Genomic DNA, 19,142 nt, shown 5'->3' on the forward strand with positions numbered 1-19,142 from the left:
TGTTAAGAGATTTATTTTATACACACACAATAGTATATTCTCGGTTCTGTACGTTATACGCATATTTCTCTTTTTTTTGCCAAAACCAAAACACATCTTTAAAGTTTACAATTATTAATAAAAATGAGAGAAAGAGAAAGATCAATTTCTCAACTTATAGTCTGGCACTAACATAAGAGACTTGTTTTAAATCTCTCAACTCTTTTCCTTTCAATTTCGAAAGCTTATCGCAAATACGCGCGCTTACGCGGATTGAGAATCTGCTGTTTCGCACACAGGTGGTTTAATGAAAGCGGAGATGAGATGGAAACACGATGGCATGATGGCATGATGGCAATATTGGCAATGGCAGGCAGGCATCAGGCAGCAGATAGCAGGTAGCAGGTAGCAGCGCGAGCAGGCATGCAGACAGGCAATAGCCTTCGTGTCATGCGCAGATGCGCATGAGATTGGCGCAAGCGCGATGCCCGTGCGAAGCTCGCTGTGAGCCATGAACGTGAGCTGTGACGCCGATGCCTCGCGGCGATTGGTCAGTTGTCAGTTGGTAACTTTCAGTCGGGCTCTGACGTGCGTAGCGTGAAGATGTCGGATGTTGTTCAGTGGCTGCTCTGGCGGCCGCGCGTATCTATAGACTAAAATTCGGGTGAGCTATCTTTCGTAACGACGTGTGACATTTTCGCAAACCGTCGAAAAGTTTATACGTTTCAAAGGCTGCCACCGAAAAAAGGCGTAAGACGAAGAACGTGCGTCTGGTAGTCCTCTTTTCGCGGTGGTCACGGTTGTCGCAGTGGTCGCGGTGGTCGCGGTAAACCGCCGCAACATTCACGTGTTTTCTAGCCTGATTAACCGGTATATCCGAGTAATCGAATCTCAAGCATCGGAAAGATGAGACTTCCGCGAATGTTACTCGTCGTCGCCTACCTACTGCGATGTCACATCGCTCGTTCGACAGCCGGTGAGTAATTGTACAAATTTATATTACTTATCTGTATGATTTTATAAATGTTATGAAGCGCGCACTTGTCGTTTTAAGTCTTCCTTGTCTCAGTCCTCCCGTCTCCCGTTTTCTAATTGTCGAATGGGAAAATGTCTAAATACTCTTTTTCTCTCTTATTATATATTTTATATTAGGATGTATTTAAATTACTATGCATATATATATATATATATATATATATATATATATATATATAATATATTTTAACTTTAAAGAAGAAATTATATTCTCTTAAGAATATCTCTCTTTATCTAAGAAATTTTTTCCTTCTTAGAAAATTTTACATTTAAATACACACATATACATATTATTAATAACTTATTAAATTAAAGGATACATATAATTTAATACCATGTGTAATATAATTTTATTATTTATTACGTACATATTTTATTCGCGTGCATACATATATTACAATATTATTTATGTACAAGATTAATATTCATTTAAAGAAAAGAAACTTATATCGATGATTTGATATGGGCATAAAATTACAGTGATATTTTTATTAATGTTTCAACTTTAAAGTATGGAAAATTTGGAGTAAAAGTATCGATAATTATAATATAAGATGTGTTAATATATTACTTCATCATCTTACGGAACAATCGACGAAATTCGGTGCGGATTATACGACATTGCTGCGCGTTGTAGATAAGGCGCTTACTATCGCCGTGGTGCATTTACAAATGCATTTTCAGTAATCGCGATACGTAAATCCGCTTATGAATTCACAATAATCGGGATGCATTCGTATCTGAGCACGTATTCTCGATCAGAGATCTCTATGATTTCATTTGCTCCATTCTTGCCCGATTTTTGTTTGTGCGCGATATTATACGGAAAGTTTTTATATCTAAAATGTATAATATATTTTTTACACGCACACACACACACACACACATGCATATATGCATATGTAACGATGAATCATAAAATAGCGTATATTTACCTAATAATCATAAAATCATAAAATAGAATATATTTATCTACCTTTGCATTATCCAGATAAAGTTTAGTATTTATCATTTCTATTATATTTTTATTATTTGTTATAAAAAAATTACTTAGTTCAAGAGCAGTTTTATTAAAATTTATATCTTATACATTGAAAAATTTGGATAATGTCATGTGTAAAGTAATTGATATTTATTGATAAATAACAGATATTTAAGTAAATTATTTCTTTGTACGGAAAAATAGATTTCTAAAACATGATAAATTTTTGTCATCTTTACATTTTTTTTTTAATTTGTTGTGCTACCTATGCCCTAACGCGCGATACGATAACATCTGGAAAAGAACCTTATAATTGGCATCGTGCTTCATTTACATAATAATAATGATGATGATAATAATAATTCACCTTACATTTATGTATTTATATGTATATATGCACTTACGATTTTCACGTGTATCAATTAATATATGATATCGAGAAAATTATTTAACGAACGGAAAAATTTAAACAACAAAAACTCTCCCGCTTTCTCGTGTCCCTTTTTCGATTTTTTAACAAATTGATCCTCTTGATAACAGGATGATCATTTGTGAATTCTTTTGAAATTGCGAACTCGAATAGCTCCTCGTTAGCAAGGTGTCTGTTAAAGCGTCATTAATTTATCAATTGCGTTGTTTTATCTGCGTTTCTTTCCTTCTTTTTTTGTTATCGAATAAAATTAATCGCGAGATAATATGGTTCTCAATTAAAAGGTGTTGCTTCAACACACTTATTATTATCGTATCAATAATGTGTCATAAAATTACTTTTATATACATATATATACTTTATATACATTATACTTTTATAGACATGATTTATAGACATCATTGATATCTTATACGTTTTACTTATCACATATTACAACTTAAAAAAACGTTCCTCATGTTTGTATTTTATTGGACAATTTAAAAAAAGTATTTTTCTTAAATCCTTTTTAATTTATTGTATATAAGAGAGAAAGAGAAAGAGAGAGAGAATAGATTTTAAAAAAATTTATAATAAAAGTATGAAATATTTTTTAGAGACTTGATATTATTTCATATTCGGTATAGTATTCCAGGATCAAAGAAAGAAAGGATACAGAAGAAAAAAAAACAAAAAAAAAATGATTATAGCTAAACTCTGGATGGGCTAAGTTTGCCATTCTTTTAGTTCTTTAACCTCGGTTGTTGATCGATGTAACACACCCACGCGATACGAAAATGGAGTAATCAGTGCAAAAACCCAGATTCAAAGGTAATCCGCCTACATCTTTAGTAGCGCTCGGGGAAATTCTCATTTCTGAAGATAGTATCGGCTTTTTCGTTCAAGTGTTACTTTGTCGTTCCTTTTACTTTTGGCGAGAAAGCTCTCTCTCTCTCTAATGTACACGATGCATCCGTTGCATCGTTGCTACATAAAGGCGAAACAATAGCTTTTCAGAGCAAGCATGTAATTGTGGAAAGTGTTTCGTATCGAAAAAATTTTAAAGTTTTTGAATCGTCCATCAGAATTGAATGATCATGCACATAATAATTATGGAAAGAGAAAGAAATGAACTGATTTCAAATATATTTTTACTTTTCACGTTAATAAATATTAATAATATTAATATAAATAATAATTTTTTACTTAATAACTTTCACACACACAGATAATTTGTGTCTTTTTTTTATTTCATATATTACACATTTTCAATGTGAAGGGGGCTGGATTTAAGTCAGAGTTTTATAAATATTGAAATTCTGAGAACTAAAATGTCGATATTAGTACAGTTTCATAGAAACGCACGCAAGTGTGCATGGCTTTCGGTGCGAATAAATCGTGCTGTGATTCAATAGCGGACATTTGCTGAGTGACATGCGTCACGCGAAATTTCATTAGGTCAGTGAGCAGATTTGCTTAATCGCTTTTTCCGCACGGAAGACTTTGCATGGCGTGACGAAATCATTAAAGCAACTAAGGATATTTGTTTTATTTCCTATTTATTTTTTACATTTCTTACATCGCGCAACATAAATGCAAAAAATTGGCTTTAAGAGTTTACAAGCGCTGATAAATGTATAAATTTCAAAGACTGTTGCAAACAAATTTTCGAAATATTGCACGCGTGGTTAGCCGTGAAAATTTTATGGTTGTAATATATTTTAATGCAACACAGTTTGAGCACAGCGTTAACATTTCTTTGCCGCCAGTGCATGCGTACACAGGCAGGCTATTGAAGACACGTGTCGCTATTATATAATATTTCTCGGCCGATGATTAAACAAAGAGCAATTTATACAATATTACATCTTTTTTACTAAGCTAGATGCAAACAAAATTGACTTCATTTTAATAGCCGCTTCTATGAAATATATTATATGTACATACATACAAAATTTGTCATTCGTATACAAAATATTATAATAGTAATAGTATTGCTATGATAGTTTTTTTTTATTTATTGATTAACTAACAACATTAATGACAATAATTCGATTAATTAATATTTTTATAAGAAAAATGTCGAGAGAAAAATTAAATTCGTTTAAAAGTTTGTCAAAACTGCAAAGTTGTCGAAATCAATTTTTAAAACTACAAACAAGTATGCTAATCTTCCCAGTTGTAATATTATATCAATATTATATTCAATTCATAAAATATATTCTTCAATTAAAACATAAACTTTGACTTTTGAAATTTGAATATTGATATAAGAAAATATAAATGCTACAGGGATAGGGGTTAAAAATGTGGTACTTACATGCATATGTGCATGTATGTACGTGTAGGTTTTTTTTTATATACAGTCACTAATAATGTTTAATGCATGTGAATGCAATTTTATCTGCGAGCGACACGAACGACTTTCACATCATGAACATTAAATTGTCGATCAATCATTTCCAGCACAGAGTAGTTTCGACTCGCCTTTTAACGAACGAAGCTCGTAATCGCAAACTATTTCAATAGGACTGGAGTTTGATAACTCTCGTGTTTGTTAGCGTTTCGAGAGCGTCATCAGACGAAAAACGGTACTTTGGAGACACGGGGTATATCACATACGCACGCGCGCGCGCGCGCGATATTAAACGGCAAAAGAAAAGATTCTGGCGTAATGTAAAAAAAAAAAAAAAAAAAAGAGAGAGAGAGAATGAGAATTTCTCGTCTCATGTTTTACAAGGGCGTTTGTTTTTCTCCTTTTCCGTTGCTCCTTGTCTCCCTTGTTCACCGTTTAAAATTATGTCTGTACGTATTGTAGACATAAATGCGGTAAATTTATTTACCATCGCAATCGTATACTTGTGAGAATTTTGCTTCTTCTCTCGTACTATTTTTTGTCTTTCGCCGATGAAATTATATATTATATAGATTTACGAAATGGGGGAAATCGAAAAATTGGCCTTTATTTATTATAAACCTAAACCTAAACGAATGAAAATCAATGGATAATATTTTAATCTTGTTAGAATTTATCAATATTTATAAAAGTAAAAGTAAAATATTTCATTTTATTAGATGAGAATATTTGAATACTAGGTCATTATTTTAGATACTCGTGAAAGTTCATCGGACGGTTATTCGATCAGGTAAGATCGAACCGGTAAAAATGGTGTAACCTCATCCAATTTTAGCATTGCATAGAGAGCTCACTTGAGAAAAGATGATATCTCAAGTAACGAGAGTAAGATCGTCTTATAAAAATGGAGGAGAATGTACTTTAATAATCTTTAAAATTAATAATCTTTTTTCATAATATCAGATTTTACAATTTTTCAAGGTAGAAATCAGAGTAAAAATCTCAGGTGCTTTGAATGTTTTTATCTCTTAATATGTTATCGAGTCTATCACATTAGAAAGCATCTTATTTTTGCTCAATTATTACTATTAACCTTAACAATTTTACATTGTATAAATAAAGAGAAAGAGAAAGACAGCGAGAAAGAGAGAAGATTTAAAACAAGATTAAATGGATAAAAATAAGTTAATCGCTAGACAAGTCCGCATCACGTGTATTATGTGATAAAAAATATGATTTATTTCAAAATTATTATTGCATTTTGCATTTAGCATTTTTGCTTTTTCAAATTTTTTATAATAATCTCTACGCTTTACGTATTATTGCATGTATTTTAATAATTAAAAACAACACTTAGTTTAAAAGTAATCTTGAAAAAACTCAGATGTCCGATTTTGTGATGCTGAAAACAACTTAACATAGAGATAGAGATCCGCTCTTGCGGTAAAATTATTGTATCTGTCATTAGCCAGATTAGATAGATATTCTTTAAGTCAAAACATGTTTGACGAACTTGGTATTGAGTTTTTATAGGCGTTCGAATTTAGTAAAATATGGAGAAAGCTCATCATTAATTGTGATTTTTTTAATTATTTATATATTTTTCAATTTTTATACATACATCTTTGCAATTAAGATTTAAATTAATTGAAAAATAAAATCTTTATATATTTTTTTCAAATGTTTGTGATATTAGTTTGTGAAAAATTCTTTATTTAGAGCTAGTTAATTACTGAACCATTATTTGCTCTTGAGCTAAAAAATATAAATTTTGAATTGGTTAATATAATTATGCATTTAATTTAAGAGAATTAATTGTTGGTGTATTGGAACACTCAGATGGGATACTATACATTAAAGCGATGAAGGTGCGAAGAGATATAAACTGTTGTACAGTCAGCGAGTGAGATCGATTGTATGTACGCGAAGAAAATTGGATGGCACGACACATCGTAAAACAAGTGGATGTCGTGGCCGCACCATGTGATTAGCTATCAAGTCCTGGATGACATCAGGATATTAACCAATCGAGCCTTTAGGAAAGGACGTACCTTCCGTTCTGTACATACATCTTGTGTACGGAGGGATCGTCTGCGAGGCGATCTCTAACTATCCGGAATATTAAAATTACAGACAGACTACTCATTGTCGATAAATTCTTCTATAAATACATGAACGAATATACATGGAGGATGTACGGAAAATGAAGCGAATATTTGTTGTAATTTCTTTTAACAATATTGGTTAATGTATGGCAAATTTATGCATATGCAATAATAATTTCATTACACTTTGTATATGTACAGAATAATTATATATCGAGTCTCAAAAAAATGTTAATTTTAGCAAATATTAGAGATGGTGACAAATGGTTTCTTTTTTTATATTTTAAAGTTTTAAATTTGAGATTCTTAAGACAAACAAGATATTGCTTTGCCGGGTTCTTAGTTTTTTTAATGAAACTATGTTTTCTAATACAAATCGATTTTCTTTGCTTTTCTGCGTATAAAAGTATTGAAATGCGATTGAAAAGTTTATACATATCTTGCGAGATGTTTTATATTTTATGCTAAAAAGTATACATAAATAGGTACAATAGTAGTGTCGCGTAATATTGTGGGAATTTTATTTATCGCATATTATAACTATTGTTTGCGTTTATGCCTACGTTTTCAAAAATATGGCGCTCTCTCTTTCTCTCTTTCTTTCTCTTGTCATCTTTCGATATCATAATTACATGACGTTAAATCAGATTACAACGTGAAATGAATATGTTTATTTGATCATGGAGCATGAGATTGGAAGTAACAATACATGAATATGGATTGCAAATTCTTTTGGGGTAAATTATGACACCGAGCTACTGTAAAGCGAATACAAAGCAGCGCGTGATATTTTATCCTTTATCGTTCTTGTGATTCGTTGCAATACGAGTTGCTCCGTGTCCCCTAGTAAGAACATAGAAGATCTCTGAGCTATTTAAAAAGATTCTTTTGTCTTTACTGGTCCCTGACGAAAGCATTTTTAATTGGACTCCTAAGTGCCCACGGGCACTTACCGCAAACCGCAACGTACAGCATCTATATACTGGCGTAAATACGTGACCGACAAACTGTTGTGAGATGTATTTCGTGTTTATCACAGTACGTGTATGACGTAAAAATTTATCAAAATTGTTGTAATCGAACTTATTTTGGCAATTATTGCGATTTCAAAATTTTATTTGCAGTATGTTTGGTTGTAAATAAATGTTAATATGTACAATTGTCTTTTCTCTTTTATACATGTGTAGTATATTAGCATAGTAGCAGAATCACTTTAATTTTAAACCATTTATGTAATAATATTAATTTGAATTTGAAATTACTCTTTCTTCAAAAGTTACTTGAAGATCAATTAAGTCAATTAATTTAAAATATTTTAAATACTAACGAGCTTCTCTCTCTCTCTCTCTCTCTATATGATATATCAAATTCACTTTTATTTTTTTTTTTTTTTTGACATAGAATGTTGAATGTTTGTACAATGTATAAACAATGTCTCCTTTGATTATAGTTATAAGATTGATTTTTTCTCCAATTATAAAATCGCGTGTCATAAAATTATGTTATCTCGATCTCGAAAGAACGAAAGTTTTAACCTACATGTTATACATCATTGAATTCAGCTCGGCTTTATTTAATATCAAAAATCAGCTCCTTTTATAAAATGTCATTCTGCCTCTCCTTCGGTCTTTATCTCATTCTTGTTCAGACGAAAGATTTAATTCAGAGGCAATGTCTCAAGAAGTTAAATTTGGTAAATACGATCGAACGGTAATGATCTTTGATTTGAGAACTTTGAAAAAATCTTCTTAAAAATCACAATTACAAAATCGTTAAAAAATATATAATCGTATGACTGAAAAAACGTCATTTAATCATTTATTAATCATTTATTTATTGCAATTATTTGTCTTGCAACTATTTTAATATTTTGTATATATAGCTCAAAGTTTATATTATTCTAATAAAACTCAAGACGAGAGAAAAATATTTAGATGGATATTGATATTGTTTCTCATACTTGAATTGTGATGTTGTTACGAAGCTGCAGAAGTAAATCAAGAACAAATCAGATATAGATTTCTCAATATCGAATTAATACCCATCTAGCATCGTTGACATGACAGCTCTGTGCTGATGAAGCACCGTACGTCACTGTAGCGCGCCAAGACAGTGATTAATCGAAATTATAATGGAGACAAATCGATATCTCGAAATATGTAAATCCGTGTTGTCAAGATGAGAAATTTTCATTGTTAAAAAATATTTTATTCTTTTTTTTTATATAAAATCTGTTATAATATTTTATAATTTGAAATTTATATACTAACAGCTATTAATTCGAGGTAATAAAAGTTGTTGTCATGTTCCGTCATATTCTATTTAATTTTTCTCGATTTAGCATTATTTAATTTAATTATTTATTTTATGCAAAAAGAATCAGTCACGAATGCACACACACACACACACACTATATATATATATATATATATATATATATATATATATATATATATATATATATATATAATAGTGCAGGCTGCTTTTTGTAAATTTAACTTTTGTAAAAAGCTTAGATTTTTTTTTAAATAAGAGAAACTCGGTATTGTTTAAAAAGATTAAATTTTTTAATAAAAGAAATGATTTTGGGACAAGGTTACAACACACGTATAACAATATTTTTACTATTCATATTACAGAGTATATTTTAAAAAGATCCAAAAAATATCGATTTAATAACAGATGTATCAGTCAATTTAGAATTAATCAATTTTTCATTAGGGAAAATGGAAAATACAATTTCTTATTTTAATTTAATTTAATTAATTTTTGTGTTATTTATTTTTATAATTTAAAAAAAAAACCTTAAATTAAATTTTTATTAAAATAAATTGCAGTTTTACGGTTGAAAAATGTAATTGAATTCTCACTTCTTGTTAGTTAAAGTTTATTTTACATAAAAAACTATATTTTTTGGAAATTATTATTGTTTTGATATTTTTGTTATAATAAAAAAAGATTTTTAATTGTCAAAAAAGCTGTTATTAATAATAACATTCGATTTCTTTTTCGAAAAATTTATTATAAAATTAATCTTTCTTTTATCGTTACACATAGCGAAATCGATCATGTTTCAATATTACCAGCGTAATGAAATAATAATAATCACATATAATTAATATTTGTTGGTGATTTTCTTGGTATATTGCGCGAGCGAATATACCAAAGCTTACGGTGTTTTGGTAAACCAATTGCGGCCAATTAAACTAGAAGCGAATCTGTAATATTCTCAAATGATCAAAGTCTTTTAATATATTGACCACATCGCGGCCTATGTGTATATATATATATATATATATATATATATATATATATATATATATATATATGTACGTATATAATACATCGGTATATAAGGTTTACTGTAACCAATAGTAAGTATAATTGAAAAGTATCGTACAATTTTTATAACCAATATTTTTTTTTTAAATAAAGCCATATATAAATTTATTTTACATGTTGAACTTTTTCTTTTTTTTTAAGACATTTTTAAGTTTTAATCAATAACTTGGATCTTATACATAAAAGTAACGAATAAGGGAATCAAGCGTATAAGAGAGAGAAAGAAAGAGAATAATAAAGTAGCTGCGGTCCAGCGGTTATGCATGAGATTGACAGATCTGTCCGATGATCGATACCTGTGATTGGCACACATCCACTGTGATAATGCCGTTTGTACTCAACAACCTCCGCAGTTCAGCCTTGTGATAACGACTACGTAATTTATATATTTGCATGGCCTTGGTAGATAACGAATATATAAGCAAGAAAATATAAATGCTGTTAAAGAAAATTTTGTAAATTTATTAAGATTTTACATGTTTAATATTATTAAGAAGCAAGTAAAATTTTAAGATTTTGTCGTTGAAATAGGTTTTATGATGCCACTTGATAATCTCGTCATGTTTAATTTTATTATGTATAAAAATTTCATCAATTTTGCTTGGTAGAGAAAAAGAGAGCGAATTATGATGGCGATCTCTCTTGTATATAATCTTTCGATTGAGATTATGAAATCAATTAAAATGTAGAACCGTAATAATTACTTACTTTGCTTATTCACAAGAAATGAAATATGTTCTCAAATATTTTTTGGCACGCTTCCAAGTTTTGTAGGCCTTCAAGCATCTTCATTTGTAAATTCTGCAAATTAAATGTTACTAGTGTAATGCAGCTAATGTGTCTACAAACTTTTTAATTGTACTAATCGTTTACACAATCTTTTTTCTTTTAAAAAGAAAAAAGGTGTTGGCTTGGCATGAAATGCGTTTAGTTTGGTTATCATTTCTTTAGTTGAAATATTTAAGTATTTAAGTCAACGACATGTTGTATTTAATTAATAAGTCAAATATACTTAAATATTTCAATTCAAGAAAAAAACAGGTAAATAAGAACCTAGAAAACAAAGCGCAAATAAATAAAGAAAACAGAATCTTCATAATTCTTCAATAATTTTGTAATTTGTGAATATTACATAATTTTATAAATTAATATAATTTTTTGCATCACATGACTTGGAATATGACTTGATGTATTAAAGAATTAATATAAGAGAGAGAGAGAGAGAGAGAGAGAGAGAGAGAGAGAGAGAGAGAGAGAGAGAGAAAGTATAAGTGGATAATAACGTTATACATAAAAATCTTACTCTATAGCATTTTCATGATGTTGAAGTTGAAGTATGAAGTCATTCGTTTAATATTTGAATAAATATGAAGTAAAGATGCTATGAAGCGGAAAGGCACGGTAAAAGGGTCGATTTTCCCAGTGATGCTTCGTTCTATTTTACGCTATTGTGATATCGCAACCACTACTCGCTTCTCGGTTCTCTGATTCTCTTGAAAGCTTTCAAGGAAGCGAAACGTTTGGCCTTGCCTTACTTTGCTATGCTCGCAAAGACACGTCTGATTAATGCCCGCACATTCTTTAAGTCGATAGATAAGTTAGCCTTTGAAAGGTCAATATTTCGACAAGAAATAGTCGCCATCTCGTCGCATTCTTATATTAATCTTAATTTATCAAGCGATTAACAAAAGCGCATTCATAATCAGTTTTCCAACAAGAGTTTGATTTCACTTTATTAACGGAACTTTATTCCCATCGATAGTGAAGAAGTTACAGGAAAGAGAACAAATTTGCTAAAGGAAGAATAAAAAAAGTTTATTCTTTAAAATAGATTTCTCGAAGAATAACATAGGAATAAAATTCATAGCGCGAGGCGTGAGACGTTATTTATTAACAAAATATAATCGGATAAATCTGTGAGTACTGTTACACGTCAAAAATAATATAATATACGTAATAAGTTATCATCTTTTCCGGAAGACTCTCAGAAGATGGAGGCTCTTATTCAATCTGTCAATCACTCACTGATGAGACCTCCCACTTTTGATTTTGATTGCAGCACCCACGAGAGCTACGAATCCGGCTTTGTTGGGTGAAGTCGCTATTACGCTCCAGGATGATGTTACAACGCAGGAACCTATTCTTAAAAAATGCATCGTAGACGGAAATACCTATTCTCACAGTCAAACGGTAATGACCGATAAGATGTATCATAATTCTGTGATTCGTGATAGAGATAAATTCGTTTTCGAGATTTTTCATACGCCAGATGAAGAAATAACAAGAAATCTGAAGACAATATCCATTTAAAAAAAAAAAAAGAAAAAATCTTTACCGAGAATAATAATAACAACACCGATATATGATATTTCCATTTGTTTTTCTTTATCAAAAAATTTCACAAATCCAAGTCTTCATTATTCGAACACCTTACTAAATCTTAAATTTTCAGCTTGCAACTTTGTGACAGATCTTTAGCCATTGTTTTCACATAAATTTGGTAATTTATTTTCCAAATTGATGAGTTGAATAAATGAGTTTGATATTCATTGTATAATGTGTAGTATATATGTATATAGCGCGCTGCTTTCTCTTATATAACTAGATCTACACTATGTATCTATATATATTCTTATATGATATGTAATAAAGAAAAAATCTAAGATAGAAAAAAATATAAAGTTATTTTGTACATTTCCATATATATCTATACAGAAACATATACGCGCACATATCAAAGATTCAGTTTTTATTAATTCTTCGCTCAATATGTTCTTTTAGATACCATCCTACGACATAAATTCGCATTGTCTATGCGTCGTCGGCGAAATTTACTGTTGGTGGCAGAATTATAATCCGACCAGCACTTCATCGCTCGACTTGTCTTCCTTGCGATCGACCGCGATGGAGAACAATTATACTTCAACTCTAGAAATGAATACGGACATTGTGAACGATTTTGAAGCTTCCGGGAATTTTGATTCATCGATTAGGCAACAAGGACATGTACAAACTAATGCCACCTTGTCGATTACGTCTCCTGTACCGATTACTTGCCTTGTCATGGGTATTAATTAATACTTTTCTTAATACTTTAATAACTCTCTATTAATATCTATATATCCTTCGAGACATTCCTCATCAAAAGTACAACTCGATATTCAAAAAAAAAAAAAAAAAATTACACATATATCTATATATATATAAAATTTTCATAACTATTTATACATATTTAATTTTACACATCTAATTTTAACAAAATTTTAAATCTTTATTATAATTTATTTCTAATTTTAAATTGTAACAATGATTAATAAGAATATGTTTAAGGACTTATAAAATTTACTTTTGTCGCTCATAATATTTACTTTTATGTACTATATGCATGTATATATATATATATATATATATATATATGTATGCATGTATTTGTATATTTATTCCTCTCCTCAACTTTTTCATGCATCGTCAATTGAATTATAGGGAGAGAGTATCGACAGGGTGAGATTCTACCACACTCGACCGGGAACTGCGTCGAATGCAGCTGCGGTTCCGAAGGGCGCGTCGAATGTTCACCGAGAAATTGCGTGGCACTGCGACCTGAGATTTTGGTCGCACCCGATATATCCGAGGCGGCCGACAGCGACTTTGAAGTTTTCAACTTAGCACGGGATCGAGGCATCGATGAGAGTTTCTAAAACATTCGATAACGACCCACCCGCCGAATCGTAAAAACTTGTTTACCTTTGATTATCGCAATGTCATTAATGTTGTTGAAAGATCAACCAATAGAAAGTCATTTAATTGGACGCAAAGATAATTTTAAAGTAATTTTAAAAGAGCAATTTTAATTTATGTTGATTCTTTTATGGCAGGCGAAAATCGAATAGTCGATGAATCGAATGAAAAAAAGTAAAAAATTATAAAATAATTTTATAAAAAGATTAATTATAGTTTATTGGTCGTCTTGATAAACAAACGAGATTCATCTCAAAATCTATCGAGTTTCAAATTTCTACTATAATCCTTTGAAGATTAGATAGGATTGATCCTATTTCTAATCTTCAAAGGTTTGAAAATATTCATCTCGCATTATCCGGAAAATTTCATCGAATAATGATGCTGTATAAGCAAACCCAATGTATTTTGTCCTACAACTTGGAGTAATGACGATAGTAGAAAACTATCTAGTCCGTACGCTTTATCAATTTGCTTACGTACAATCTTTTCATGTACATATGCAATAGTATAACATTGCGCTATATGATTCAACGCAGCTGCACTTGTAAATAATGGAAGCAGTTAATAGCGATATTTTTTGTTTCATCCTTTCCACACCCTTGGTCTCTAGTCTGCATGTGATCTCAAATATTTTATTATAATTTTATGTTTAAAAACGACAAATTATTTGAATATGAATCTTATATTTACACGAGTTTGCACTTGGCAAATTTTGTTAAGTAATGATTATAATTTTCTTTTGTTGTAGGAGAGAATCGTTTTCTCTCAATCGAGGATATGCTTTCAGTTTTTCGTGTTGTATACCCATTTAAAATGGCATTGAAGGCATAGTTCTAGAACATCTAGAATGTCTAGTCTAGATAGATCTATAAAACCCTCAATGAGTGAGAACAGAGAGCTAAATGTTTGGCTAAATTTTCTTTTTACTTAACTTTATTAATATCTTTCTCTTATTGTTAATTACTGATAAATGGATAATTTCTAATGTAATGAATACTTTCCATATAAAAAGGAAATATGTATTAAATAATTTTAGTATATTCATTTCTTTATTTTATTAATTTTAAAAGAGAGCTCATTACATTTTTCATGTAAATTTTAATGAATTTTTTTTTTTGGTTAATTTGGATTTGAATCGTAGATATATTTCACAATTAATGATTTATCTAAAAGATTTATATTTGTATAGATGCAAAAAGGTTTTTGTAGACATCGGCCTATAAATCTATAAATTATATAATCACAATATGCAAATACGTACATCGGTCTATCATATATAGATCAATAGAGAAAAATAATTTTACTGGGTTTAATCACGATTAATCGATTATTCAATATAATTCGACTTACAAAATTTAATAATAATTTTTGTCATATTTATCACATTCTAGTCAGCTTACAGTCAAATATTCTAATCGAGATCGTATAATTTATTTCATTTTATATATACAGAATGTCCGGAATCGGTCGCACCATCCGTCGTGTGAAGATAGAGCAGATAAAAATGAGAAAAAGAGTCCTATATCATTTTTTTTCTATAACGCTTAATAAAGAAATTATTATTGAGTGAAGTCTGATCAATCAGCGCCGACTTTTAACTGGACATACGTCAGTGAGCCGCACGCCTGGTAGTGGTGCGTCATTGTAGCAGCAGAGCGCTCTCGCACACTACCAGGTGCGTGGCTCACCGACGTGTGCCTGGCTAAAGATCGGCAATGATGGGCTAGGCTTCACTCAATAATAACTCTTTTATTAAGCGTTATAGAAAAAAAATGGACTTTTCTTCTCAGTTTTATCTGTTCTACCTGCACATGACGGGTGGTGCGATCGATTCCGAGCACCTTGTGTGTATATATATATTATATATTATATATTATATATTTAAAACAAAGTGATGTCAACGAGTAATGAAAACCCCTCAGTAACAATAATTTATATGATATATAGAGATATACGAGATATATAAGAGAATAGAGTGAATACTTGAATAGAGTGATATACACTTAAATTAAACGATAATTTTTTTATACTATTTATTCCCAAGGAAATTATTATTGTTCCTACCGGCATCTCCACTCTAAACTGTTTGCTTATGATTAACATTAGCAATGCCAGAGGTGCTGCATTATTGATCTTGATATTCTTATTAATCCTAACAGTTTTAGGCATATAGGATATTGTTATTCTCGGTCGTTGGCAGGCGTATATTGTGCGAAAACCGATCGTAAAATATGGCAACTTTCAAATCTTGCATTACATTAGGACTCGGATAATAAAATAAATTTCAAACTGTTTCATTACTTTGTGTGCAACTGTCACAAATGTGGCAATTGATGAAGATACTCAATAACTATCCTTTTCCAGATATTTTTTGTTTCTTTAACTTTTTATGTTACACAAGTTATCCGAACTTTCCTCTCTCTGAATTTTTTAATCTAAATATAGGAAAACTAGTATAGATATTCTTATATACAGACTATTTAGAAAAGTATGTTATAGGTATACCATTCAAATGCCGTAGCTTGTATTCTCATCGCATATTCAGCGTTCATACATAGTAGATCTTTTGTTTTATATAAATTTCGTTCTTTATATATGTAAGAGCATTTCATTCGACGATTTATAATTTACCACAAAATTCAAAATAATATTCTATTTACAATTTGTATGTATTATGCATTACAGAAACATTTGAGTAACGTAAAATGCATATATAAATCAAAATATGTATATGCGTATATCAGAAAATATTAAAACATGTGATGTATTGAATTATCAGTAAAATACTGTCTTGAATTTTGTTGCGAATTATAGATCGCCTAAAGAACTCTTAAAATATTTTTACGTGTAAAGTAAATAAATATTTATTTAATGCTTAATGAATATATGATGAGTATACGTAGCTATTAGATTATACAATCAACTGAAATAATCACATCATTAAAGAAAAAATAACTAATCTCCCAACATTCAAGTATATGAATATAATCTTTCGACTCAACATATATATGCACAATATTATATATTTATATTCCATATATAAATTCGTACAATATTCATACATACAGTAGAATATTACATGTATATTATATATACACATATTATATAGATCATTCAAAGAATCAAGTATATTAAGAGATAACACTATGCAATTCACGTTATAATAACGTAAAATTAAAACTGATGAATTTGCAATTTTATAGGCAAATCACGACGTTTACTTTTATAATTACACCTTTTGCGTTCAGTTTTGTAAACTCTCTCTAGCTAGTTTCAAAGATTGCATATATACTTGTGATTATGCAAAATAACCGTGCGCGCGATGTTCCGGTTGTTGTACAATTTTCGTATAGCATGTTGGTGATTTATAATGTCTTTGTTAAACAAATAAAACATATTTCTAGAGTATTTTATTATATCGGAAGATCATTCTTCAACGTGAAATAATTGAGAAATAAGTTTAGTGTCCCTCTTTGTAACTAAAAGGAGCCATATGAAAAAGTGATGACAAATATATTATAGTTGTATACTTTTATGACCACAATGATGATGAAAAAATCGATTATTTATGGATAGTTACATAGATGGTAGTATCTAATGTGATATACATATATATATATACACATACACACATATCCCAAAAATAACTTTGTCTAACAATTTACAAGTTTAATTAGGTCGGAAAATTTAATTTCTTTTTCATGCCAGGGCTAACCGATCTATAGATGCCATTATTCGTTTCAAATAGAGGATAGAACACGCACAGAGATACAAATCGGCAATGTTTGTGTGTGATTAAGTGTTTGTTAACAATTGAAGGAACAAATAAATAAAGAAATAAAAATTAGATATTACAATCTTTTGTGTTTGTTAAATTAATTTAGAAATTAAGTTGATGATCTTATAAAAAAAATCAATCGATAAGAAATCTTGTAAAACAGATGAAGAATAGATGAAATGAAATAAGCAAAGAAATAGATTTTTACAGAACTTAAAAAGTTATTGATAAAGTAGTATTGATATAGAAGTATTCAGAACTTTAATTGTAATGTCCTTAATAATATATTCTCTTTTAAATTTTCGATTTGTTCCATTCGTAAATCAAAATTAATACCTTGAGAAAAATAGAACTTGAAACAGTTTTTGATTCGTTTACTTGTTACATAAAAGACATGCATATCAGTTTCATCTGTTTGTTCCTTCAATTATCGCATTTATTTAACATTTATCAATCTGTCTATATATATATATATATATATATATATATATATATATATATATACATATTTTGTCTGATTTTGAAACCTATAATTTCTATATTTAAGAAAGTAATCGCCAATGTATGTTGGATTATTATGAAGGAAAAACGTAGTTATGGGGGAATAATATTTTTGAATATCCCTCTTTACAAGGATTCGTTATGAAATAATTATAGAATAGCTTTCAGTATCAATTATATCGACAAAATCCACATTTGTCGAATCGACCATTTAGTGTACAGTGCACTCTTTGTGTGCTATAAGTTTACTGTAAATTTTTTTAAAAAATTCTTGTAAAATGAAAATGGCACATTATCGCGGGACCATCTATGTGGAAATGTCTCACTCATTATTGCTTTTGTCCACATTTGAATAATGGATATATCTCATATGTCTTCCAATCATCTTAAGCGCGATATTATTGTGTTTATAATGTATTCCTGCGATTATATGTCATCACAAAACAACACAGTTATATTCCAAATAAAGGAAGATCTCACAATGTGTGTAAATGTTTATATTTTGCCATCTTTTGCAATATGGTGACATACATTTTATTTTATTGCGATGATATTTTACGTGCAATCTTTTTTAATTTAAGTGTATTTGAATTAATTTTTAACTTGAATGCATTTCAACTTATTAAGTATATTACATTATCGATACAGAATATACAATTTTTATTCCAATTATATATATATAGGTTTTGCATTTGTTTTGACATGTTATTTTTATCAGTTTTCAACACTTATTGTTAAACTTTGAGATAAACGCAGCCTAGCGTGGGCGTAAACAACTAATTCAAATTATATTATTATTAGCGCTAGCAAGACTGCGTTCAAAAACATCACTCGCGTGCATCACACATACGTCGTTCTATCTTTATTATTTATTAAAAGGTAGACAAAGATAGAACAACACTCATGTACATGCG

General features: G+C 29.7%; 1 protein-coding gene across 1 annotated transcript; it reads left to right on the top strand.

Moving 5' to 3' along the window:
- Positions 1-542: 542 nt before the first annotated feature.
- Positions 543-18,714, top strand: LOC126853546 (uncharacterized). Its single transcript, XM_050599384.1, has 4 exons — positions 543-955; positions 12,268-12,398; positions 12,990-13,275; positions 13,692-18,714. The coding sequence occupies exons 1-4, from the start codon at positions 886-888 to the stop codon at positions 13,904-13,906; spliced, it is 702 nt and encodes a 233-aa protein (XP_050455341.1). The 5' UTR covers positions 543-885; the 3' UTR covers positions 13,907-18,714.
- The last annotated feature ends 428 nt before the right edge of the window (positions 18,715-19,142 follow it).

The sequence above is a fragment of the Cataglyphis hispanica genome, chromosome 12, assembly GCF_021464435.1.
Source record: "Cataglyphis hispanica isolate Lineage 1 chromosome 12, ULB_Chis1_1.0, whole genome shotgun sequence".
NCBI lineage: Eukaryota > Metazoa > Arthropoda > Insecta > Hymenoptera > Formicidae > Cataglyphis > Cataglyphis hispanica.